The sequence below is a fragment of the Mauremys mutica genome, chromosome 3 (assembly GCF_020497125.1).
Source record: "Mauremys mutica isolate MM-2020 ecotype Southern chromosome 3, ASM2049712v1, whole genome shotgun sequence".
Lineage (NCBI taxonomy): Eukaryota > Metazoa > Chordata > Testudines > Geoemydidae > Mauremys > Mauremys mutica.
Genome location: NC_059074.1, coordinates 205,781,267 through 205,806,453, shown reverse-complemented (window position 1 = coordinate 205,806,453; position 25,187 = coordinate 205,781,267). Strand labels below are relative to the sequence as shown.

At 42.0% G+C, this 25,187-nt stretch overlaps 1 protein-coding gene across 2 annotated transcripts in view; it reads left to right on the top strand.

The window, feature by feature from the left end:
- RALGAPA2 (Ral GTPase activating protein catalytic subunit alpha 2) overlaps nt 1-25,187 on the top strand; it is a 311,093-nt gene that overhangs the window by 166,796 nt on the left and 119,110 nt on the right. For both annotated transcript variants that reach the window (XM_045011212.1, XM_045011213.1), the window contains exons 32-35: nt 5,571-6,342; nt 6,834-6,905; nt 11,939-12,062; nt 16,685-16,840. In XM_045011212.1, the coding sequence (XP_044867147.1) occupies nt 5,571-6,342; nt 6,834-6,905; nt 11,939-12,062; nt 16,685-16,840 (1,124 nt within the window). The remainder of the gene's footprint in view (nt 1-5,570; nt 6,343-6,833; nt 6,906-11,938; nt 12,063-16,684; nt 16,841-25,187) is intronic.

The following is a 25,187-nucleotide window of genomic DNA, read 5'->3' as shown; positions in this document are numbered from 1 at the left end:
TTTCTGTGTTCCATACTGGAACAAATTTTCATCACTACAGCATGTTTTCTTTTTATTTCCCTTGTACCTGCATTTTTAGTTTAACAAAAAGGTTAGAGGCATTAAAACCAATTGCTCTGCACACACTTCTTGCTGAGTGGGTACATTTTGTGAAGAGCAGAAAGATAAAAATAGATGTGAGAAAGATTTGTCATTTTAGGTAGAACAAAATGTTTCTCATCTTGGATATGTTTGTGCCTTATACACTCTTCTATTTTACTGTCATGGTATTTTCAAACTAACGTTAAAAAGGAATTCTTCCTGCTTTTTAAAAAAATTTATGTTATTTACATATGGCTTTTACCTGTCACATTATTCATCACTCGTTATAGCTGGCTACAACAATACAATGGGTTTAATCAGGTCAGAGAAAAGAGGAAACACATTACAGTAACAGCTGCTATAGTAGCAACAAGCATTGTAGAAGCAATACTGAGTGTGTATTTTTATTCAAAATATAATAATAGTGTAGGGAGAAAGTAGATTACTAATTTTGCAAGGTAACTATCCAGGATAATTAAAATAAGTTAAATACAAAAAGTTAATCGTTTACAAGATCAATTAAAATTAGTAAAGCTTTCTGTTGTTTGTCTCTCCCACTTCTTTAGTATTCTCAGCATCCACAAGAAAATTAAACATAGTCCCCGACAATTTGGAAACCTGACAGCTTGAAATCACTGTCACTATTTTTATATTAATGAAAACCTCAACATTAGGAATATTAAACATATTTATTCTAAAATCCAAAGTTTATGCAGTAAACGGGATTTTTTTTTGTCCCTTTTGATTGGATCTTCTGGGGGCATTTTTGTTGTTGTATAACCAGCAAGCACCAGAGTAATGCCCACCCCTTTCAGCTTTCTTCTGCTTGGCCCTTCAGCTTCTAACCTTGTGTTTACCCACTGCAGCATAATGAGAATGTACCTCACTGGGATCGAATACCTGTGTTCATACTCCTTGCCTGAGACTGAGAGGGGAGTTTGTAGGTTCCAGAGCCTCTTTACCCTTCAACACTTCTTCTCGGAGGTGATAAGGGTTTTCTTCTCTTTGAGGGCAGACTGCATGAAACTACCCATACAACAATAGTCGTAACAAAAACAAGGTGTATAAAAAACAGAGAGAAACAGAATTTCAGCAAGAGAAATAGCTTGCTTAACATATCTAGATTTCTAATTCTCATAAACTAGGTAAGGCATTTTCAGCTTAGTTACAGCTTGTGAAAGCAGTCCTCTGTATCTAACCTTTGGTCCTTGTCTCAGCACGGCTCTGCTCACTGTCGGTACCAAGATCCTTGATCCTGGGCAGGTATCTCCACTTTCCAAACCAGTTTTCTCCACCTCAGTCTCATACACAGTAGGGTACCAGATTCATGGCTCATCTTGCAGGAAATAGCCCACTGAGGAGAGGTTTAATATTGAACAATAAAAGCTTAATGACTTAGCTCAGATGCCACTTTCACAGACCTGGTTGTATCTTGTTTTGGTCGGGCCCCTTGTTAAAAGTCCTTAGACAGGTTTTTTGTTCTTTTGTCATGAACTATGAATTATGGACAGAGGCCTGGACACTCTTTCACAGCCTGATTCAGCTGACTTTTACAGACACTTATATCCCGTTGCAGTGTTGGGATGAACTTGAAGCCTGTCGGTGATTGATTATGCCCCAATGAAAGAAATGCTGAATACCTGAATAAAAACTTGGAAATAGTCATCTTTCTTTGTAGAGAATGAGGGAGTTAAATGTATTTTTTAATATCTTATGCACCTCAGTATATCAGTTTGATAATATCCTGTCTGAATGCAAGTTAAATAAAAGGATGCGGTAAGGGGGGGAAACTACAAGGAATAGCAAGGGTCCTTTGGGAAACTGTAGGGAAATAACCCCTGGCTTGGTGCCCACTAGGTTGGCAAAGTTTACTCTTCCGAGGCCAAACTTAGGATCAAAGAGTATACTAAAACCTTAAAGATGCTGGCCCAGGCTGGAAAGGGAATGCAGGTTTGAGTGGGCTGTCAGCAGCAGCTGGAGTTGTGTTTGTGACACAGGCTTTGGCTACACTTACACTTCAAAGCGCTGCCGCGGCAGCGCTTTGAAGCGCTAAGTGTAGTCAAAGTGCCAGCGCTGGGGGAGAGCTTTCCCAGCGCTGTCCGTACTCCACCTCCCTGTGGGGAATAACGGACAGCGCTGGGAGCCGCGCTCCCAGCGCTGGGGCTTTGACCACACTGGCACTTTGCAGCGCCGCAATTTGCAGCGCTGGAGAGGGTGTGTTTTCACACCCTGCTGCAGCGCTGCAAATTTGTAAGTGTAGCCAAGCCCACAGAGAGAGAGAGGGCTTGGCTACACTTGAGAGTTACAGCGCTGGTGGTGGCTTTACAGCGCTGTAACTTACTCCCCGTCCACACTGGCAAGGCACATACAGCGCTGTATCTCCCTGGCTACAGCGCTGCATGTACTCCACCTCGATGAGAGGAATAAAGAGAACAGCGCTGCTGTTGCAGCGCTGGGTGCCAGTGTAAACAGTGATTAATCTTACTACGCTGTAACTGACCTCCGGAACCTTCCCATAATGCTTTTAAGTAAAGATAACACTCTTTGTTTTGTTGTGATTCCTCTCTTTGTTTTGTTGTGAACTCAGGGCTCCCGGAACTGCTTATCTAAAAAGCAAACACAGCTCCTGTTTGCAGTGAATGAGCAGAGGCAGGGGGATCCCTTTGGAATGTCCACAGCTAGTGTTTGCTTGAGGAGAGAAGCAGCACGGTGGGCGGGAGGAGGGTGTCTGTTTCGGAGCAGCTGCTTATCTGGTCTGTGAGGGAAAAAAACAAAGAAGGCTATTTGCATTTAGTGAATGAGAGAGGGGTGGGGGAAGGGGTCAGAACTTGCAAGGCAGGGAGCTGACACAGTGTCAGCTCCAAAAATCCACTCTCTCTGTCTCCCCCACGCTCCCTGTCACACTCCACCCTACCCCCCTCTTTTGAAAAGCACGTTGCAGCCACTTGAACGCTGGGATAGCTGCCCATAATGCACCACTCCCAACACAGCTGCAAATGTGGCCACACTGCAGCGCTGGTAGCTGTCAGTGTGGCCACACTGCAGCGCTTTCCCTACACAGCTGTACGAAGACAGCTTTAACTCCCAGCGCTGTACAGCTGCAAATGTAGCCAAACCTAGAGAGAGCATGCTGCTGCAACAATGCAGACTGTCCCTCCCAGCCCAGAGATGGACGTAACTGGGCTGAATGGAACTTATTACAACTTGCAATGAAAGATCAGGGTTTAGGTAATGGGAAATATGCATATAGACCTTTATTGTTTTAACCTTTGATTCTGGTTGCTAGGTACCTTGGCTGAAAGAATAAATAATGCTTTGTTCTAAAGAAGCTATTTCTGTGTCACTGCAAACTTATTTTGTCAAAGTTTTCCAGAGGAAATGGGCTTACAGGTGCCAAACCCACATGCCAAGTTGGGCCTGTCAGGTTAACATATTTGGTAAGGGAGCTGTAGCCCAGAATCTAGTCCAAGAATGGTAGGATGATGTGGTTCCACCCAAAGTAACGTGCAGGAATCCAGGCTGGTCACCTGAGGGATGCACTGAAGAGGGACTGAAAGGGGTCTAAATCACAGTTCGCCCTGTAACGGTGATGATGATGATCTAGATTATGAACTTGTTTGGACCATAAATTCATTCTGAAGAGTATGCAACACAGCTAAGAAGTCATGAGCCAATGTCAAATAAGATGAAAGTAAGCTGTTGCTAGTGTGCTATGGCTGCGTTCGTTGCTCCGTGACCCCCTTCTGACAACAAAAATCACTACAGAACCCCAGGAGGGGAGACTGAAGCCAGAGCCCCCCGAGCCCTGCCAAAGCCTGAGCCCACCACCTCGGGGGGGGGGGTGGAAGCCCACAGGCTTCAGCCTCAGGTGGGGGGTTGGGGCCTGTAACCTGAGCCCCACCACTGAGGGCTGAAGCCCTTGGGCTTGGGCCCTGGGCAGTGGGGCTCAGGCTTCAGCTTCTACCCCAGCAAGTCTAATGCCACCCCTGGAAAACCCATTAAAATGGGGTTGTGACCCACTTTGGGGTCCCAACCCGCAGTTTGAGAACCGCTGTACTATGATAGTCAAGATTTAATGAGACTTTAGACTGGAGTAGCAGCAAAGAACATTTGAAAACAATCGTCTGTGTGTTGTGTGTCTGTCTTTGCAGATGTAAAGCAGTGTATGCATGATAAGTATTGTTTATTAAGAGGCTTGTCAGCGCTCAGGCCGTAGGAAGGAGGAAACACCTGACAACACTCTTGTAACCTCTTCTTGCAGATGAATGGAATATCATTGATTAGGTCCAGAAAGAGCTGTTTCCAGCCCATTGTGACAGAATGCAGGCAGCTGTTTTCTGTCTTTGAGGGTGGACAGGGCAGTAAAATTAAATGTTCTTGAAGATTCCACTCTTTTTTTTTTTTAAAGGGGGGGGGAAATCAGGGGGTTTGTGAAATACAGCTTACACAGACATGAAGAAAAGCTGTGTGTAAGCTCAAAAGCTTGTCTCTCTCACCGAAAGAAGTTGGTCCAATAAAAGATATTGCCTCGGCCACCTTGTCTCTAGTGTCTGGGACCAGCCTGACTACAACAATACTTCGGTAGTGTTCTTTTACATCAAATTTGGCAGTATACAGAGAGAATTCATGATTGCAACTCACCTTGCAAGGAAGACTAGCACTGTCATGAGAAATAGACAAATGCTTTATGATTGATCAGGAAGTGATAGATCAGCTCTGCCTCATTAGATTACAACAATTATTATGTTGTTATAACAATCCATAGCCCACTAACGCCTCTTTTTGTCCTGTGATTGTGGTGGTTATTAACAGGCCACTTCACCTTATAATATGTGTTAACTGCTTATGTTAAACAATCTGTTTCACCTTCTATTCAGCTGTGACACTCTGAGTAACTTTCCAAGACCTGAAGAAGAGCTCTTTGTAGCTCAAAAGCTTGTCTCTCTCACCAACAGAAGTCAGTTCAATAAAAAATATTATCTAACCCATCTTGTCTCATCAGATTTCTTTAATGTCCCAACTTCCTTATTGTTAAACACACTCTTGCTCTCTCTGTCTCATATCTGTGGATGAGCTATACTTTGGGGGTTATAAGTAAATACGAGCCTAGAACAGTAGAGATAAGACAACTCTGATGGCCATTGTCAGATCAAATTTTTCATAAAATGTTGCCACTTTCACTGGATGTCATTGTAGTCTTATACCCAGATAATTACATTTTGAGGGAGATGTGAATTAGAATAAATGTAAAATACCCAAAAGAGAATTTTGAAATCTAAAGATTGTTTGAAAAGGAATGTAAAGTGTTTGGCTTTTTTTATTTTAAAAAATGTCTCTTTAATGGAAAAATGGATGGCTTAAAAGAAAAAAAATCAATGCAGCCTTATAACCTGCAATGGACTACATATTGATTGAAATGTGTGGGTTCTCATTTTAATTACTCTTTGCTGCTGTGGTTGATTATTATCTTTGTATTGATTGATTTTTAGAAAAAAGAAGAAGAAGCTTGGAATTAATACCTCTAACTGCCCGGATGGTTATGACACATCTAGTAAACCACTTAAGTCACTATCCCCTCAGTGGAGGACCTGCCATTCTTCACAGCCTTATTAGTGAGAATCATGACAACTGTTATGTGGAATCTTCTGAGCTGTCTTCAGAAGTCTTCAGAAGTCCAAACTTGCAGTTATTTGTATTTAATGACAGTACTCTTATATCTTACCTTCAAATTCCTGCAGAAACAACCGTGGATACTGAGCCAGCAGGAGCCCTCTCAGATGTAAGAGTAATTGTCAGAGATATCTCAGGGAAATATTCTTGGGATGGCACAATATTATACGGACCTTTGGAAGGCTGTCTAGCACGTCAGACTGGAAATAATTCATTTGTGGTTTCGGGCAGTCATGAAGGGCAATTTGAGGCCCAGACAGACTTCTCTCAAACAGAAGAAGGAGAGGATGCTCTTGACGAATTGCTAGAAAAGATTGGTAATACTAGTCCTGAATGCCTTTTACATCCACAGCTAAAATTAAATGAGCCATCACCACCCCCATTTGGTATGAGCCATGATCAAGAGAATGAGATCATAGAAGCCATAATAAGGCAGAGTGCCCAAGAAAAAGAGCATGTACATAAATGCAGCTCCAATTTTGATATGAAAGTAGCCAGTGAAGAAGAACCAAGTTCTGCTGAACCACAAGCACCATTTTATTTCTGTAGGCTGTTGCTAAACGACTTAGGAATGAATTCTTGGGATAGAAGGTAAGAATGTATCTATGAATGTATGTTTGTAATGCTGCTGCTATCTCAAAAAACTAAAGAATTCTTCAGTTTCCCTGTGCTATACTGCCACAATTGTGATTTACAAACATGCTCATGCTGGAGTCCCCTTGATATTAATCAGATGGAGCCACTGGCATAGCATTCTCGAAGAGAAGGGTCCCTGGGTCTGAACTAGCCCAATTTGATTAGCTTCAGGGTAGGCTGCAAAATACCTTTGTTTCCCCAAATATTGGAAGAGAGAGAGAGAGAACTGTGAGGTTGGTTAGTAGTTGGGAAAAGAGCATTTTTCAGTCTTTTGTTTTGCTGGTTGGGGGTCTATAGGACAGAACTGATGCAGTTTAGTCATAATGCATGGAATTTTTATATGTATATTTTAAGTCATCCATTTATTTAGCTGTGTGAATTATGAAACTTATGTCATATATTCTGTGATGTATTTTCCCTTAAATCTTTGTTTTATGTATCTATAGAAAAAGCTTTCATCTACTTAAGAAAAATTCTAAATTATTGAGAGAGTTGAAAAATCTTGATTCCCGTCAATGGTAAGTGAAACTTACTCAATAGTTCTAATGTTAAAGGCCAGATTTTCAAGGGAGGGCACCACAATGGCATCCCCAAAACTAATCATTCCCAGAAAAAGTTGCCTGTGTTAGCAATGCAAATACTTGTTGGGTATTCAATTCAATGTATTGAGTTTTTGATGAGAGAACCTTGATAGTAAATCAGCCTACTACTGTTTTCCCCAGGCTGTCAGTCCATTTGGGTGACACCCTCTTCACAAGTTGGAAATGAAAAGGTTTCTTGGTTGGTTTTTGTTTTGTTTTGTTTTGTTTTGTTTTACTGGAGTGAGCAAATTACTTTTGGTGTCACTATGTATGAGGTTGAATACAAGTAGCAGAAATATGACTCCTTGAACAAAAATCTTGTTTTCATGCCAGTGTCCATAATGACATAGGTGAAAGGAACTACTGTAACTGTATATTAGCCAAAGAATATTTTCCCAAAGAAGAATTTTCTTCAAAATGATTCATATGACAATAGCAGTCCTCTAAAGAGCAAGCTCAAACCCATCTCTTTAGAACTAGGCAATGGCAGAATAGAGTTCTGAATGTTGTGTACTATTTGCCATTCCTTAAAGTGTGATTTTTTTCTTTGAAAAGTGACTGTAAAGATAGCATTGTGGGGCATTATTGTGTCCCAATAATTTTCATAACAAATATGCTCAGTTTACCCCCCAAAAAAACCCTTTTTTACACACCTGGGTTCATCAAATTCAGCTTGGGTTCTGAAAGTCCATAAATGTTTTTTTCCTCCTTCTACATCAGTAATTAAGATTCTACAGGCCAAATTATGCCCTCATTAACACCTGGGCAACTCCATTGTCTTCCGTGAGGCTGCACAGATGTAAGTGATTAACCCTGTAATTGTAATTAGGTAATCAGTTTTTTGCTGATGCACAAGAAGAATAGAATCCAGTCCGTCCGTCCCCCCTCCACCTCCCAATGGTGTTGACTTTTCAGTGTAATCAGAAGTAAAATGATAAACATTAGTTTTTGCCACTGAAGTAGGATGACATGACTGTATTCCTACAAGGAGCAGATCTGTTGAGTAAAATGTTATGATTTTTATGTAGTCACATTTCAGAGTACACTGCTCTTAATTTGAAGAAAAATTAATTGAACTAACAAGTTCTTCTTCAAGTGATGGTCCCTATGTATATTCCACATGTGGGGTACACATGCATGCCATGCGCCCAAGTCCAGAAGTTCTTCAGAGCAGTGTCCATTGGTCCATACATGTGCAGTAGCTCTCCTTGTGCTCTTGACCAGTGTTATAAAAGGCAGTGAGCGTTAACGCCTCTCCAGTTCCTTCTTACCACCACATGGCCAGAGTCGGACTCTTGTCCTCCTTCATTTCGTTGTATAATCTATTTGTATATAGTTATATTCTTAGATTAGTAGTTAAAAAGTTATAGTATAGTATAGAGTATTTCTTTCTCTCCAGTTTGGGAACCCCTCCCCAATCTGGGACTATGCCCCAAAGTCCTGCGATTCAAAAGTTGCATCTCCTGCCCTTGATCTTTCTCCATCTGTCATGAACATGAACAATGCCTGTGCTGTTTGGGTGAGGCGCATATCTCTGCAAAGTGCAATATTTGCTGCTTCTTCCCATCCAGAACTCAAGAAGCCTTGGAGCTTCTTCTACAGAAGCACCTGATGGAGAAGGCTATGGGGCCCCTCTCTGATCCAGACCGGGAGACTGGCCTCACCCACCTAGCATGTGCCTTGGAGTGGCGCTGTCAACATCTAAACCCAAGGACTCTTCTTCTCGGGCTTCTCATGAGAGTAGAGGGCACTCTTATGAGCACAAAGACAGATCCCTGTTGAGGACTGTCCATAAGAAATGCATTTCCTCCCCAAAGCAGTCTGGGTTGTGTGAGACGTCGCAAGCGGAACCTAAGGAGCCAGCTCCAATGACGACCCCCAGATCTGAGGGCAAGATACATAAAAAGAAAGGTCCGCCAATTCCGTCGGTCACCCTGGTACCGAAGCATAAGGATGGACACTTGCCAATTCTGTCTGAGTGCTGCTCCAAATCCATCGTCGGTACCACCTCGTCCATCTAAAGACTGTCCAATTGTTGTTGATGCATTGGATCCATCAGGCTTAACTGCAGGAACCCATCAGACACCAGGGCATACCAAGACTTATATAATATCGGAGGATATATTCCTCCTTATCCTCAATCTCCACTTCTTTCTGGCCCAGCCCTCCTAAAGCAGGGATTCTCAACTTTTTTCTTTCTAAGCGCCCCACCCCCGCCCCTAACATGCAATAAAAACTTCACAGCCCACCAGTGCCGCAACAACTGCTTTTCTGCATACAAAAGCCAGGGACAGCCCGGCATTAGGGGATAGCAAGCAGGGCAGTTGCCTGTGACCCCATGTCACAGGGGCCCCAACAAAGCTACATTGCTCAGGCTTCAGCTTCAGCCCCGGGTGGTGGGGCTCAGGGCCCCAGGCGGTGGACTTGGTCTTTCTGCCCTGGGCTCCAGCGAGTCTAATTCTGACCCTGCTTCATGGACCCCCTGAAACCTGCTCACGCCCCCCTAGGGGGCCCTGGACCCCTGGTTTAGAACCACGGTCCTAAAGGATATCCTTACTCAGGAGGAGGACCTTACATCGCTGTCCCAGGAACTGTCTCACCTCCAACCACCAGGAATGCCCTGGTACTGATGGCACTGTCACTACCAATGCAGCTGTTCTTGGAGCTGAATCAGATGAGATGACCACACCATTATCTCCATAGAGGCACTCGAGCCCTAATAGACAGTCAAGGGGTTACACTCACCATTCTGCCTCGTACAACTTCCCCAGGGATTGCTGATACTGATTTCCTTGGGGTCCCCTGAAACTGACTGATCCCTCTTTCTAGCCTTATTGGGGTCCATTGAATTTTTATGGAAGGTGTCCTAGCCCCCCTCAGGAGTTGTACTGCTTCTCTCCCTCTCACCAGCCAGTTCTCTCAGTGTAGGAGGAGGAAGAGATGGAACCAAATCCGCAGGTACCAACAGTTCCAATGGGTGCCTCTTCATTATCTCCAGATGAAGCAGTCACTCCCTCTTCACCAAATGAGCTCCTGGTAATGGCAGTGGTGTTACAAAGAGTGGCCAATTACCTACAAATCCCTTTAGAGGCGGTCCAGGACCCTCAACACCAGCTCTTGGACATCTTACAGTTGCAAGGACCAAGTAAGGTGACTAGCCATCAATGAGACCATATTAGAACCAGGTAGTACAATATGGCACACCCCAGCATCCTGTGCCCCGACACCAAAAAGGGCCGAAAGAAGGTATTTTGTTCCTGCAAAAGGGGCTGAATTCTTATTCTCCCATCCTGCCCCTAACTCACTGCTGGTACAGGCAGCTAGGTCATGCTATCAAAGGAGCCACCCCAGTAAATAAAGGCTCTAAGGGATGGGACTTCTTGGGGAGAAAGGTCTTCTGCTCCTCAGGCCTGCAGTTTCCTTAGCTAACTATCTAGCTTTGTTAGCAAAATACGATTTTAATACTTGTTCCAGGCTTGTGGACTTCACAGACAAGCTTCCCACAGAGGACAGGGCCCAGTTTCAGTCTCTTATAGATGAAGGGAAGCTAGTGGCATAGGTATCCTTGCAGGCTGCAATGGATGAAGCAGACATGGCTTCCAGAAGTTTGGTCACTGGTCTAGTTATGGGGAGGGACTCCTGGCTGCAATTATCAGGGTTTTCTAGGGAGGTTCAAAACACCGTCCAGGACCTCCCCTTTTGAATCTCTTTAATGAGAAAATGAACAAGTCCCTGCACTAATTAAAAGTCTTGAAATTGACTCTGTGTTGCCTGGGGATTTATACTCTGACCTTCAAGAGGAAACACCAGAGGCTGCTCTATAGACCGAGGCCACATCTCCTCATGCACCTTATTATCAGAGCAGAACTGAACAACCACACAAATGTCAGAAGATTCACGGACCTTGCTTCTCAGCCCCTTCTACTGCCATAACCTCTACTCAGTCTCAACCACAAGCCAAGAATGTCTTTACTCATACCGGTCAAGACATGTGTATCACCACTGATGCCAACCACCTCGTCCCATTACTATTGGGGGGCCATCTTGCATTCTTTGCCCACCAATGGCATAAGATCACTACAAACAGTTGTGTTCTGGAGAGTATCCACAAGGGGTGGTCCATAGAGTTTCTCTCTCTCCCATCTCACACACCCCTTCGGGGACCACTCTCATGAGGTAATTCTTCAACAGGAAGCTGAATCCCTCTTATGCTGAGAGGCAATAGCACACATCCTGCCTCGTTACTGTAGAGGATTTTACTCCCTGTATTTCCTAATTCCAAAAAAAGACAGAGGGTGGAGACCAATCCCGGACCTTCAGTAACTCAACATCTTTATTTGAAAACTGAAGTTCTTGATGATTACATTGGCAGGTAAGGAGAAGCAGCTGGCTGCAGCTGTATGGGTATGGGGAGGAGGAGCTCTGCCACTGCTTCCTCCCTCCCCGGGCTGCTAAGACACACAGAGATTTGGGTAGGGGCATGCCCCTGCTTGTCCCCCTTTGTGCACACTCCTGATGGTGGAAGTTCCCTTCAGCCCTCCCACTCCCAGGTCTACCATTGTGATAGATGCCTTCCTTCTGAGGTGGGGTGCTCACCAGGACAACAAACTGCTCAGGGTACCTAGACCACACGAGGCCAGACTACATATAAACTTACTGGAACTGAGAGTGGTCGGCCTTGCATGCAAGGCCTTTCTTGCTTCAGATCCTGTTGGATTGCGGTAAGAGGAGGAACTGGAGAGACGTCAATACATACTTTCTCATACCTTTGGGTGGGAGCATGAGAGCTACTGTGTATGCGTGGGCCAACAGGCATTGCTTTGAAGAACTTCCAGACTTGGGCATTTGGTGTGCACGTGTGCCCCACGCTTGGACTACGGTTAGGGACACATCTCAAAGAACCTCCAGTTACAGTAAGTAACCTCCACATTTTAAAATGAACTTAGATTTCTTGTTACCTCTAATTGCAGCCGTGAAACTCACAAGATTGCAGTGTTTTACATTGCAGAAGGACAAGAGGACAAATGCTCAATATTGTCCAATGCAAGAGGCAGCCAAGCATATGAAGATTTTGTTGCTGGATTGGGCTGGGAGGTAATAGTAACAAATATAGGCAAACTTCAAATGTATTTGTAGGGATGTTGAAATCAACATTTTAAGAATGTGTAAATTATACATTAGCTACACATATTTAAATTTTCAAAACTGGAGAAATAATTTAAACTTACCTACTGCTTGATATTTGGCAAAAGTTCATTTAAAAAAATGCTGAGCAATATACAAAGCAGAATCCTGACAGTCAGTATGTTAAGCACTCCCTGCCACATGTAAACTGAAATATTTTAGAAAATAGTTTCTAAAAAAAGGAGGCTAAAAGTACTAATTTCAATTAAGTTTATTTTTTATATATGTGTATATTCACAGTTTATTCAGTTGTGAAATATTTCTTACTGTCAGGTGTTTCAGGGGGCTGCGCTGAAGGGAGCAACCTGAATGCAACTTTCCATTAACTTTTTAAGAAAGAGAGAAATTTGCTTTAAATTATTGGAGGAATTACTGTCGGAGCAGCTTGTGTTACATTTGACATGTTTCAGAACAAAACAAGTTTTCTCCTGTATCCCATAGGTCAGGCCAGACAGTGGTTTGTTGTTTTTCCTCCTATCTGCAGATGGAGATGGAGAAACGAAAAAATAATAATGTAATAGCTGCCCTAAGAAAGGCTAGTTTGAGCTCAGCTAAACCCGTTCATTTTCCATCTACAGCCATGTCTGGATCAATTCTGGTTTTAGCTATTTGTAATTTATTTTTATCTTCCCTTTGTTCTGAGATGGTTTGTTTTCCATTGGAGGTATAAATGGGCTAGTGGAGAACATTTCCACTGGAAAATGGTTCCAGTTATTTTCTTCTGTTCTGTCATTTGCGCCACAGAACACTATATGGAAAAACTGTCCACCATTTGTGGGAACTTCATGAATACCCTATTCTAGGTTCTCCCATTTCCCTTGCTAGATTTTCACAAACACGAACCCCACTCGTCAGATCACTGAGTCCTGAAAAGGAATTTCTCTACTGTAGGTAACACAGCTTAAATTTAATCCCTTTCTTGTGTCCAAAGACTTGCTTGAATGATAAATTAATCAGGAGAGGCTGAAAACCTGCTGATTGTTGGGACAGTGACCCAAGTCCCACCAGAGAGGGTATCGTGTGGTTTTTGTAGTCTCCAAAGTCTCATTGGGGTTCTGAACTCCTTTTCCTGGCTGGTTCTTTCCTCATCTCATGACTGAAGTCAGTGATTCCAGCAGTGAACCTGGAAGTGTGTCTCTATGCCCTGGATCTCCAGGATGTAAATTGACACACTCCCATTATCTGTTTCTCTACATTTTTGTCTTGTGGTCAATATTAATTATATTAATAGGTCAATAAAGCCCTAGAGTTTGGTCTAGCCATTGACCCCCAGACTTCCATCAAAGTGATGGTGATGTTAGCTGTTACTCATTAGCGGGAGAACCTCTTTACACATCTTTCTGTGGAAGACGTACTCATCTGAGTTACATTCTGAGACCAGATATTCCAAGAGGTATTGTCTGATCCTCACTGTTATCCCAGCGTGAAGTTATAGTCCAAGAAATCCTTTACCCCTACCCTGACTCAGTACTCACTGTGGCAAACTGTTCTTCCTCAAGCCTTGAGTCAGTAGGCTTTCAGAGATCAGATTTCTGCTCTTGCAGAGGCCTACTTCAAAGTTCATGTTGCTTTGCCTAGAAAGCTTGCATACTTACAGAGACTAGAACTCAATAAACAACCTCAATAAATAGATCCATCTATTAGTGGGCTCACTTCCACAAGTACTCTCTCCAGCTCTGACTCATGAGATTTCTGTACCCATTAGAGCTGCTGCTCTCTTTCACTAGACCTGAACTTATCCCTGGGCTGTTGACTGTGAAAGGATATTTTCTATTATGGGTCATCTGTAGCTTCTTGACCTGTACTGCTCACTTTTGTCACAAAGTAGCATAAGGCTGCCCGATTAAATCAGAGAGCTCCTAACTGTCTGGGAACTAAGGACCTGATTTTCAGAGGTGTTGAGAACCCACTGATCCAGTGGAATTGAATGAGAGCTGTGGATGCTTAGCACCCTCTGAAACTAAGGCCACTGGCCAGTGTAGTTTGTCCTTCTTCATTTCAGCTGTGATCTAAAAGGCAGAGTGGTGAAGATAAACATGACCATGGTCACTTGCATTTTCACATAGTCTCGAAAAAGGAATTGCAGAGCAGACTGGCTACGCCTCCGTCAGATCCATTAAGGGGAACCACAGATCGAGGTATTCTCCTTATATGACAGCTATGGGCATTTGCCCCACAGGGACCTAAATATTATACCAGAAAATGGGAAGGTACAGAAGCTCCTCTTCTGCTGTCCACCTTTTGAATGAGGATTATGCTCTTGAGGTCGATGCCTTGTACCACCTACATGCCACAGGTAGTACATCTTTTTTCTCTTTCCCTGCTAATGGAAAAGTTACATTAGAAGGTGTTGAGATCCTAGGCCAGTGGCATCCCAGTATTCTTCATTTGGTCCAGGGCACCTTGATGCAATATACCACTTCATCCATTCAGGGTATTTCTCTGCTGCAGCTAGAAGTATGCCTTCCAGCTCAAATAGACAGACGTGTTAGCACAGCTGCGCTAGAGTGCTAAAAGTAGCAACAAGAAAGGCCAGTAGAGTCTCACCCAGAAGTGATCCTATTCCATAAAGGAAATTATGGTCAGAAAATTACTCTCCAAAAATGGAATCCTCTTTTCAATAGAGCTGCTCCATGTGTTTAGTCTTACTCTCCTTGCTTCAGTGAGAAAAGTACATTTTTACAGCAGTTTACTCTTGTTAGCCTTGCAGAGTCACTGCAGAGATGAGAAGAGTGAGGTGGATTCTGTTCTGGATCACACATCATCAAGAGGATTGTTAATTAAGGTCCAACTGCATGGCCATAGTCTGTCCTCATGTACACTGTGCAATCCTACTGAGGTGCAACTGAAGGCAGAATTTGACCTAGGGGATCCATAATGCTAGTGATAATGCATGAAACAGTAAAGAGAACCTAGCTTAACTTTCAGCTCAGAGGCTGAGTCTGCATGGCTAACAGAAAAAAACAACTTTCAACATGTAAGGTAAGCAAACTTGAACCGTTTCCTTTTCGATCAGAACCAAAGGCAGTAAGACAATAAACAAGCCAAGGCTCTGCTCCCTTCCCAACTGTTTATACTCCCTTTCGATCTGAACCTGGTCTTATATGCCCTCCTGTGTTTTCTCTACAAGCCTGTAAGACAAGTCTCCAAAAGATTCTCCACCCTTCAGACAATTTTTCTAGAGGCCAATAGTTCAGCTAAGAGAATGGAAGATCTTCAGGTCCTTCCCTTCAAAGATCTTTACTGTTTAATCAAAATGCAATGATAACCAAATTGGCCCCTCACTAATTCGTTTCCCATGATCCTTTCCCTGACAGATTGGCTGAAGCGGGTCCTTCCTTTTCTCTGTTCCTTTCTAAATAATGAGAATTACTGCGTACCTTTAATGTAAAGAAGAAACTGGGGGTCAGGCTTAAAAAAGCCCTAGAAGCAGTCATCTGACCTTTTGTTCATCTTACAGCAGTAGAGGGAGTTGAAGGACTTAATTGCCAGATACACCTCTGAGTCATTCTCTCACCTCTGTGGTCTAAAGCAGGTATCACCTTCCAGCCGTCAGAGCCCACTCTAACAGGGCTTTAGCCATCTCACAGGCAGAAGGATGCTTTCCTTTTAGAACTCTGCAGGCTGTAAACCTAGTTATTCTGACATCGTTTCTCTTGCCACTGCCAGTTTGGCATGCCTGCAAGGAAGCCCTGTATAATGTGGTCTGTTGACTGTTGTTACAGTAATGCCTATAGTGATATTGCCATTAAAGTTCCCACTGTCTGCACTGACCCATAGTATAGAAGAGAAAACAGATAGTTCTACTGCCCTAATTTTAGCTTCTCTTTTTAATGGGTCAGCCCAGATTGCTGAGCTGTGGAGTGGAAACTCTGACTCCCCTTTGCCCTTTAAAGTGCGATTTTACAGTTCTACTGAAGCAGTAGTGAGCATCTATGCTTATAGATATTTATATTTTTTACTAAATTGTAATGGCAGCCACACTTAGTGAGAGAGGCTCTTTTTTTCACCTATGGTTTCCCTGTTTGTGTTTTCTCCATATTGGACATTGATTTTTCATTAAGGGTACATGGGTGTGGTTCACTACTCTGAGGTTTCTTGAACTGCTTTGCTCAAACTGAATTAGCCAGAATGAAGGAGCCTAGTGTTAGAGAATTATTTTAATCCCTCTTGTCATTTGCTACTAGAAAGATATAATACCAATTGTCTGTAATGACCCACTAAAGACTAAAATAAACTATATTACAGGTAAGCAAATCACCTTGTCTCCATTATGACTGTCTAGTTATTAGTTTTAGAAATGTTTCTTTTTAGCAGCTTACAGATACAGAAACGGAAAGCTGGTGTATCTTAAAATGTTGTACAAAGAACCCCCCACACCCGCAGAAAATTAAAGCCTTAACACTTTAAATATATACGCCCCCCCCCCCACACACACACCCCGTTGATCATCTATGCTAGAATATCCTTTAAATGTGGCTCAGTAAGGAGAAGGTTTTTTTCCTTATTGTTTTCCCTTTTATATCAATAAGGTTGATCTTTCAACACATTGTGGATTTATGGGTGGTCTGCAGCGTAATGGCAGCACAGGACAAACAGCACCGTATTATGCTACCTCTACTGTGGAAGTCATTTTTCATGTTTCCACAAGAATGCCATCAGATTCAGATGATTCACTGACCAAAAAGGTAACTCATTTATATCATTTACTATGATACTAATTTTTAAGATATTAGTAGTACATTATTTTGAAATACAGGAGTTAATCTTCATATGCTCAAATCAAAACTTGAATGGAACATAAATTGTACTATGTATGCAAGCCCCTCTTTATTCTGCAGCACATGGGAGTTAAATTCTGCAGCTAGATCCCTCGAATTAAGTGCCTTGTGAACATTGGATTCTGCATTTCCATGGCAGCATCAAAAACCATTAGTAGTAATAATAATAGCAATCATTTTATTTCATTTGCTTCACTGCCAAAATCTTCAGAGTTCAGTACAATAGAATAAAAACACATGCAATATAATGTGATAAAATATCATTCTCTTAAAATACAAACATGGATGAATAAACGAGCGATCGAGTCTAATAAAGGAAAAGAAAAGGAGTGAAAGGAAAGTGATGAGTTATAGTAGCAAAAATCACCAACCGACTTCAATTTAAAACCATTCACAAACCAGACAAACAATCTCAGCTCCAAAGGATGGCCAGAACCCAGACAGGAACCAACTCAGAATTTTGTTGATATCCAGCTACTTTTTTGTTTAAGATTGAGCAGTAACTGGCGGGCACTCCAGAATTCAGAGAGATTTTGGACAGGAGACAAACTTCTGCGTGGTTTAAGGATGGTCGGCACCCTACCCTCGTAAAGTGAATTGTTAAGATCTATCAGTAATGGCACCATAGCTATCTCATTTGCTTTAAAATACGGTTGTGCCCTGAGAAATAACTGTTAAATGTCATTGTGAGGTGCCCTATTCATTGACATGTTGATTTCCATATCACATTTGCTTAGTTAACATTAAAAAGATGGAATTTCTGACTACCAGCCCTGCAAACTCATCCTGTTTTTGTTAGTCAAGCTGTGTCTTTTCCTTTTCCCATAATACTTGTAATAAAGATCCTGCAGGTCTTCATTCACACCTATGCAATCTCATTGCCTTCAGATCATATCTTCACTGGGGTCTGTGAGATTTGGTTCTAGCAATGATAATAGATATAAAATAAGGTTCACAGTGAAACCAATGAGCTGATGGTTTGAGCCTGAGTATCTGTGATATCCAAACCAGCTCCAAAGACAAGGATGAATATACAGCAAGCCCTGTTGGAGCTTTCCTCATCCTCACGGTAAAATCCAAGGTGTCCATTTCTTCAAATCTGACTTGCTGATCCATATGAGCTGATATCAGTATAAACATTGAAATCCCCCAAAACAATAATCCACTGGAACTCCAACAGCAGTACGCAGACAAGCTCAGAGAACTGAGCTATGAAATCCCACATTTAGAAGTCTATATGCCAAAGGAACCAGATAGGGCTATGTACTTAAATAAACATGTCTATGTGACTCTCTCATGCCGCTCAATCAGAAGAAAAATGTTATAGTTGCCCTCACACACACCTTTTTTTCGGCACGAGTCAATACCTGACCGGAACAAATCATGAAAAGATTGGGTTTATCATGTCAGCCAACCAGGAGTGAGAAAGAGAGAGATGCGAGATCTGGGTGATACTCTCAAATAAGATCATAACATGTATCTGCCATATTCACAACAGGACTGATGTTACCCATCCAAATCTTCATGTAGAAGGAATCCATGGCTTGGTCTACACTATGACTTCAGGTCGAATTTAGCAGCATTACCTCAATTTAACCCTGGACCCGTCCACACAACGAAGCCCTTTTTTTCAACTTAAAGGGCTCTTTAAATCTGTTTCTTTACTCCACCTCCAATGAGGGGATTAGCACTGAAATCGGCCTTGCCAGGTCGAATTTGGGGTAGTGTGGACGCAATTTGACGGTATTGGCCTCTGGGAGCTATCCCAGAGTTCTCCATTGTGTCCACTCTGGACAGCGCTCTCAACTTAGATGCACTGGCCAGGTAGACAGGAAAAGGCTCGCAAACTTTTGAATTTCATTTCCTGTTTGGCCAGCGTGGCAAGCTGATCAGCGCAGGTGACCATGCAGAGCTCATGCAGAGCTCATCAGCATTATGTGCACATTGCCGGGGCACATTGCCTGGACTGCACTTTGTGAGAAATCTGTGACCATGTCTGTGTCCTCATCACTCTCGTCACCACGCTGCCGTCGCCTCCTTGCCTGGTTTTGTGCAAAACAATTGTCGTCTGTTGCTCTGATGGAGGGAAGGGTGACTGACAACATGGCTTACAGGGAATTAAAATCAACAAAAGGGGTGACTTTGCATCAAGGAGAAACACAAACAACTGTCACAAAGAATGGCCCCCTCAAGGATTAAACTCAAAACCCTGGGTTTAGCAGGCCATTGATTTCACAAAACAAATCGGGTCAATTTCTTGTTTTGCTCCACTCCATCTATCTTTTACATCTTAGGCTGGCAGCAGACAGTGCAGTACGACTGCTAGCCATCGTCATCTCCTGGGTGCTCGGCAGAAGATGGGAATGACCTGGCTGAGTCACTCCCATGTCTGCCCAGGCACCCCTGACCGACCTCACCGAGGTTGGCTAAAAGAGCACCCAGGAATACGATGACGATGGCTACCAGTCGTAATGCACCGTCTGCTGCTAAAAGGCAATGAGCTGCTGCTGTGTAGCAATGCAGTCCCACATCTGCCAGCACCCAGGAGATGTACGGTGACAGTGAGCTGAGCGGGCTCCATGCTTGCCTTGGTATGTTGTCTGCTCAGGTAACCCAGGAAAAAAGGCGCGAACGATTGTCTGCCATTGCTTTCACGGGGGGGGGGCCTGACGACATGTACCCAGAATCACCCGCGACACTGTTTTTGTCCCATCGGGCATTGGGATCTCAACCCAGAATTCCAATGGGCAGCGGAGACTGCGGGAACTGTGGGATAGCTACCCACAGTGCAATGCTCCAAAAGTCGACGCTAGCCTCGGTACCGCCGACTTAATGCACTTAGAGCATTTTGTGGGGGACGACACACAATCGACTGTATAAAAATGATTTCTAAAAAAACGACTTCTATAAATTCGACCTAATTTCGTAGTGTAGACATACCCCATGTTTCCATCTTAAATCAGTGGAGAAGAATGTCAAGACCACAAGGAGTTTTATATGCCTTTTTCTACTCCTTCCTTTCCCTGTCATAACTTCCCAACAGGGGTTGAGAAAGAGAAGAGAGATTTATATATTGTGGCATTAAAATCTCATGTTTTTGAGTCATTTTCACTCATTTGATGCTGCTACAGAAATATCCAATGCTATTTAAAAAAAAAAAGACTTGTATAATGGAGAGGCGAGAATCATAGTGTGCTGCCACTCAAGGATGAGAGAAGGGTAGCAGTCTCTTTCTCTCTTTCCCTCTGCTTCCACCAGGCAGATTCTCAATGACACTTTATTCTGCGTGAAATCTTGTGGCTCGTAGGCCAGTAACTCTGTTTTCATATCTGTATTCTTTGCTCTATTCTTTCTGCCTGTCTTCATTCAGAAGAATCAAAGTGCTAATCATCTTGCTTATGTTGCAAATCCAAGAGTATAACAGAAAGTCTTACCTCTGCTGGCCAAGGAAGCATCCTGTGAATACTGCAGTTGTACAGTGGGCTGTATATTCTATGGTTGCGGAATTAGTCTGATGCAGTAACTCCACCTAAATGTTTCGTTACGGTGTTTTATTTTTTATTAGGTACAAGGGGATGCATCCACTTCTGGTGTAAAATTCACTAAAATTAGTGCACGTCCATCAAGGATGAATTTGGCCACGTAATTCTATAGACTACAATAATACAAATATTTTTTCCTTTACATATTTTTGTATGGCCTACATTTTAAAAATCAAGTTTTCGTGTTAAAAATGTTGTTGCTCTTTTTAAAATAAATACTACAACTCCAAATAATATTAAAAGACTTGGCCCTGAAAAAAAGCTTTCCTACTGACATAATCAAAATTCAGCTGGTACCTTTTCCAGCGTAAGATTTAGCATCATTAGTGTTAAAACTTTTATCAGATATCTCACAGCTAGAATAAAAATCAATCTCAGTAACAGCACCCTACAGTTCCTTGTCTTAGTCTAACTAAATTGTACCTAACAGTTTAAAAATGAGCTGCAAAATTTCAAAGTGATTTATTCCATCTTCTCCCATTGTCATAGTAGAGCATTTTCAATTCAGAAATCTTATTGCAACCCTATACTGAACTCTTGCTCCTTCGCTTCAGAAATTTGTTAGCTCTAGCTAGATTAGATTTTTAGCAGCTAATCTAACAGCTGTAGGGGTTTGCAAAGTGGGGACAGAGCTGTGCTATTGGATTTGTCCAATTCATTTGACTCCAGGACTATAATTGCACTTATGTCTTACAAGGCTTTTATAGCCTAAGGCTGGCCAGCAGCAGAAAAACAAATTGGCAGTGATACAGTAAGAGTGAAAGGGAATGAAAGGCACACATTATCAGTCTCCAGGCAGCGCTGTTCTGGCAGGAAGTTTCTTGGTTAATTTACAAATAAAACTTAGATTTTAGGATGGGCTCACTGTCAGACAAACAATGGGGATGTCAGGCCTGACTGTTACTTAGTAAAAGTAGCAGCCATGCCTACCCAAAAGCAAGAATTCTTCAATCAAACAGACGACTCCTTTCTGGAGCCAGCTGGCTAAGTAATGCAATTAGTAGGAAAAGGAGGTCAGACTATTAGGTGTGTACCATGACCAGTGTCAGCAGTGGCGTGTTGCCTGGCAGGCAGCATGCAGACTAGCTAAAGCAGAGTGCCTTTAAAACTATTTACTCAAGTGAGTGAGTGGAAGCGGCGCACAACTAGCCTCAGAACATGGAGTTGTTTTTGTAAGGCTTGAAAAATGAGCATTTGTGCTGTAACTGACAAGTACATTCTGAAGCACATATTCTAGCTGAGGGAGTGCAGCCACGACATGATTAATGATGGCATAATTCAAATTAGAGGCTATAAATTGACCAAAGTTATATGTATATTCATGGTTTGATCTAATTGAGACATTAAGGAAACGACTGTACTTGAACAAATGTGTGTAAATCTCATTCACATTATTAAAGTTGTCTTTATGTGCAGTTTATAAATTTAATACTAATCTATGAAGTTTTGAGAAGGAAAATGCAAACAACTGCAAGAACTTCCTTCCTTGGATATTTGTTAATGTATATCTCCAGTATCTTTCAGAGCAGGGCTCAATTTAAAATGACAATCTACTTATTTGTCTTATTTTCCAGTTGTTTCATCCTTTTCATGGTCAGTTGGTTGGTTTTTTCAAACTATGTATATTGGAGGAGAGAGGACTCATCACTTTTGCTCTAAATTATCCATTTATTTGCTTATTTGGCCATACCCAAAACTGTTCCTTTTTTGTTTAGTTTATGCTCAGAAGCTTTAGCTATATCACACACACAATCCAAAATATTATTTTTTTCAGTGATCCAAGTAAGAAGTCTACAGTTATTGTATTATGGTTTCACTATTCCTTGTCATTGGCAATATAACAATGTTTTAGCAAAACACAAAAGCTGATCTTTCAAAAAAACAGTATTATAACGATATAATCAATATTGTCAGAATTCACTGAAAATTCAGTGAAATCATTTCCTCCCTTGGTTTACAAGACTATGTCCTCTCCTGGTTCCCCTCCTAACTCTCTCTAATCTCTCCTTCAGCATGTCCTTCCTCATCTGTCCTCTAATTTTCTGTGAGGCTTCCACAGGCCTCTGTCCTAGGTCCCCTTCTCTTCTGCCTGTACATTTCATCTCTGGGTAATCTCATCCATGACCACAAATTTAACAACCAGGCCAGCAACTCACAGATTTACATCTCTACTCCATGTTGTCGTCTGTCCAAACTAAAGCCTCCGTCTGCCTCTCTGACATCTTGTGAATGTCTAGCTAAACGTGGCTAAAACAGAGCTCCTAATCTTCCCCCTCCAACATCTTCCCTACCATCTCCTTTCTCTATCACTGTGGACAACACCACCATCGTGCCTATCAGGCAGGCCATAACCTGAGTGTCACCTTCGATTTTGATCTCTCTCTGGGTCCTCATAGCCAGGCTTTATCTAAATCTCAAAGATACGGCCTTTGTACATCCACTAAAGCTCTCGCCCAAACTCTCATCATCTTGTGCCTTGATTAATGCAACATTCTTTTTTCTGGCCTTGACAAATGCAATCTTTCGCCATTCATATCCATTCAGAATGCTCTGCTAAGGTCTTTTTCCTAGCCCATCACTTTGACAATGTCAACTCTCTCTTTGAATCCCCCCGTAGGCTCCACTTTCTCTGTTGAGTGAAACATAAACTGCTTGTCTTCACTTTCAAGGCCCTTCTTAGTAAATCCCCACCCTACTTATCTCTCATTCACTACTGAGCTGTCGATGTTCGCCTCTGTTTGACCCATGATGCTGGTCTCCACTGCCCACTTGTTAAATTTTCAAACAGGCACCTTTGTGCTTTCTCCCTTGTTGCCCCATGTGTTTGGAAGGCATTTGGCATAAACATCCACAAAGCTACCTTATTACCCACCTTCAGATCCCCCCCTCAAAATACTCCTTTGCAATGATATCTACAAAAAACTTGACAATGGTTAAGCTGTTGGTGTGGAGAAACTAGTGCCCGTCATGCTGACCAATACTGTCTCATTGTTTACTTGTATTCCCATCTGTCTATATCGATCTGTTGGTTTTTGTCTTGTACACTAGATTGTAAGTCTCTGGGGGTGGGGACTGTCTTGTTGTTCTGTGTTTGTACAGTGCCTAACGCAATGTAGTCTATGGCTAGGGCTCCTAGGCACTATTGTAGTACAAATAATAATAATACTGATCAAGGAGATAAGAAATATTACCATAAATGGTCTTTTATGCTTTAAAGGCAGTTATCATTCTAATGTCAAGCAAAAGCATGTTTCTGGCATGTTACTTTGGGCTGCGATTGTGTTAGATCTCATAGATGAAGCAGAATGTAGCCTTGTGAGTACTTGGATGGGTAACGTCTCAGAGAATCCTAGGAGCTATAGGAAGTGAGGTTCATGATTCAGTAGGTGCCTGTCTTTCTTCTAAGTGAGTATCAAACTGATGCCAAAAGCGTTGTACTAAGGAGCACTATGCTGCTGAAGGGAGATATCTTTCAGAAATGACACAAAACCAAGGCTCCAATCATGTGTGATCATGAAGTATGCCATTGTGGTTTTCGCAAGAAGTAGGGACGTAAGCCATTGTTTCCTGGCTAAATGGCAACTAGCTAAATTACATTCTTTTGGCCTAATTTCCTCCTGTTTTGGATGTTCCCTTGTATCTAAGTCCTACTACAAAATATGGTGTTGCTGATTCAGAATGGCTACTATGTTAGCACTCTAGAAGTGGCTATATTTCAGATGTAGGTGGAGCGATCACTGTAATGTTTGTAAAGTATTTTGGGATTCTTCAGAATGAGAAGTACTGATAAATATAAGAAATCATTGGTTGACGAATTAATATAATTTAAAAAGATGTTCCTTTTTTAAAAGGATTTGGTCCTATGTTTTGCTTATATATTATAAGCAAAACAAATTAAAAAAAAAGTATATTATATATTAACGCACCACATTCCCTTCCACGTTCCTTTTACCTTTTTACCTTACAATATTACCTTATCTTTTAGCTTTTTACTTTACAGTAGTCACAATATTCACACATTATGGTTATTTTTATCTCAGTCATCAGATATCATCAGATATTCACACATTATGGTTTATTTTTATCTCAGTCATCAGATATCATTAGAAAATAATGAAATGCTCGTTGCCATGCACACGATAGTGAGAGTTAATTTACGCTAATCTGTATTGGTCCAGGAAAAAAAAAACTTCATGTAGTGTTTACACATTTCAAACTGCAGAATGAGGGACTGATGATCGCTTGTTTTGTAGATAGGATTGAAATGGATTTTTCATTTGTATGTATAAATTAGAGAAATAAATTCAGCAACTTTTCTGTGTAAATCTAATAATGAGCTGTGAAGTTGAGTTATTGTATGAACAGGTCTTATTTTGCTTTGCTCAAGTATAAATCCCAGGTATTATTAACCTATAATGTCCCAAACAAAGGTACTGTTGTTAGCATTCTGATCCTCGCAATGTTGTTTTGCAACTTTGTTAGAAATCCTTTACTGTTAAAAATTACCATCCAATTCTAGTAGAGTGAAATTCATCACTGTTCAGAAGGCCAGAACAAGGCCTATGCTTCACTTTAATCACCAGCTTTATCTATTTTAAGGTTTAAATGGAATTTAAGTATTGCACAGGTCTTGTGCTGGCCCTCTGCATAGGGGTAAATATCCCCTTTAATAATATATATAATGTCAAGGTAAAGTGTATAGCAGAAGCAGT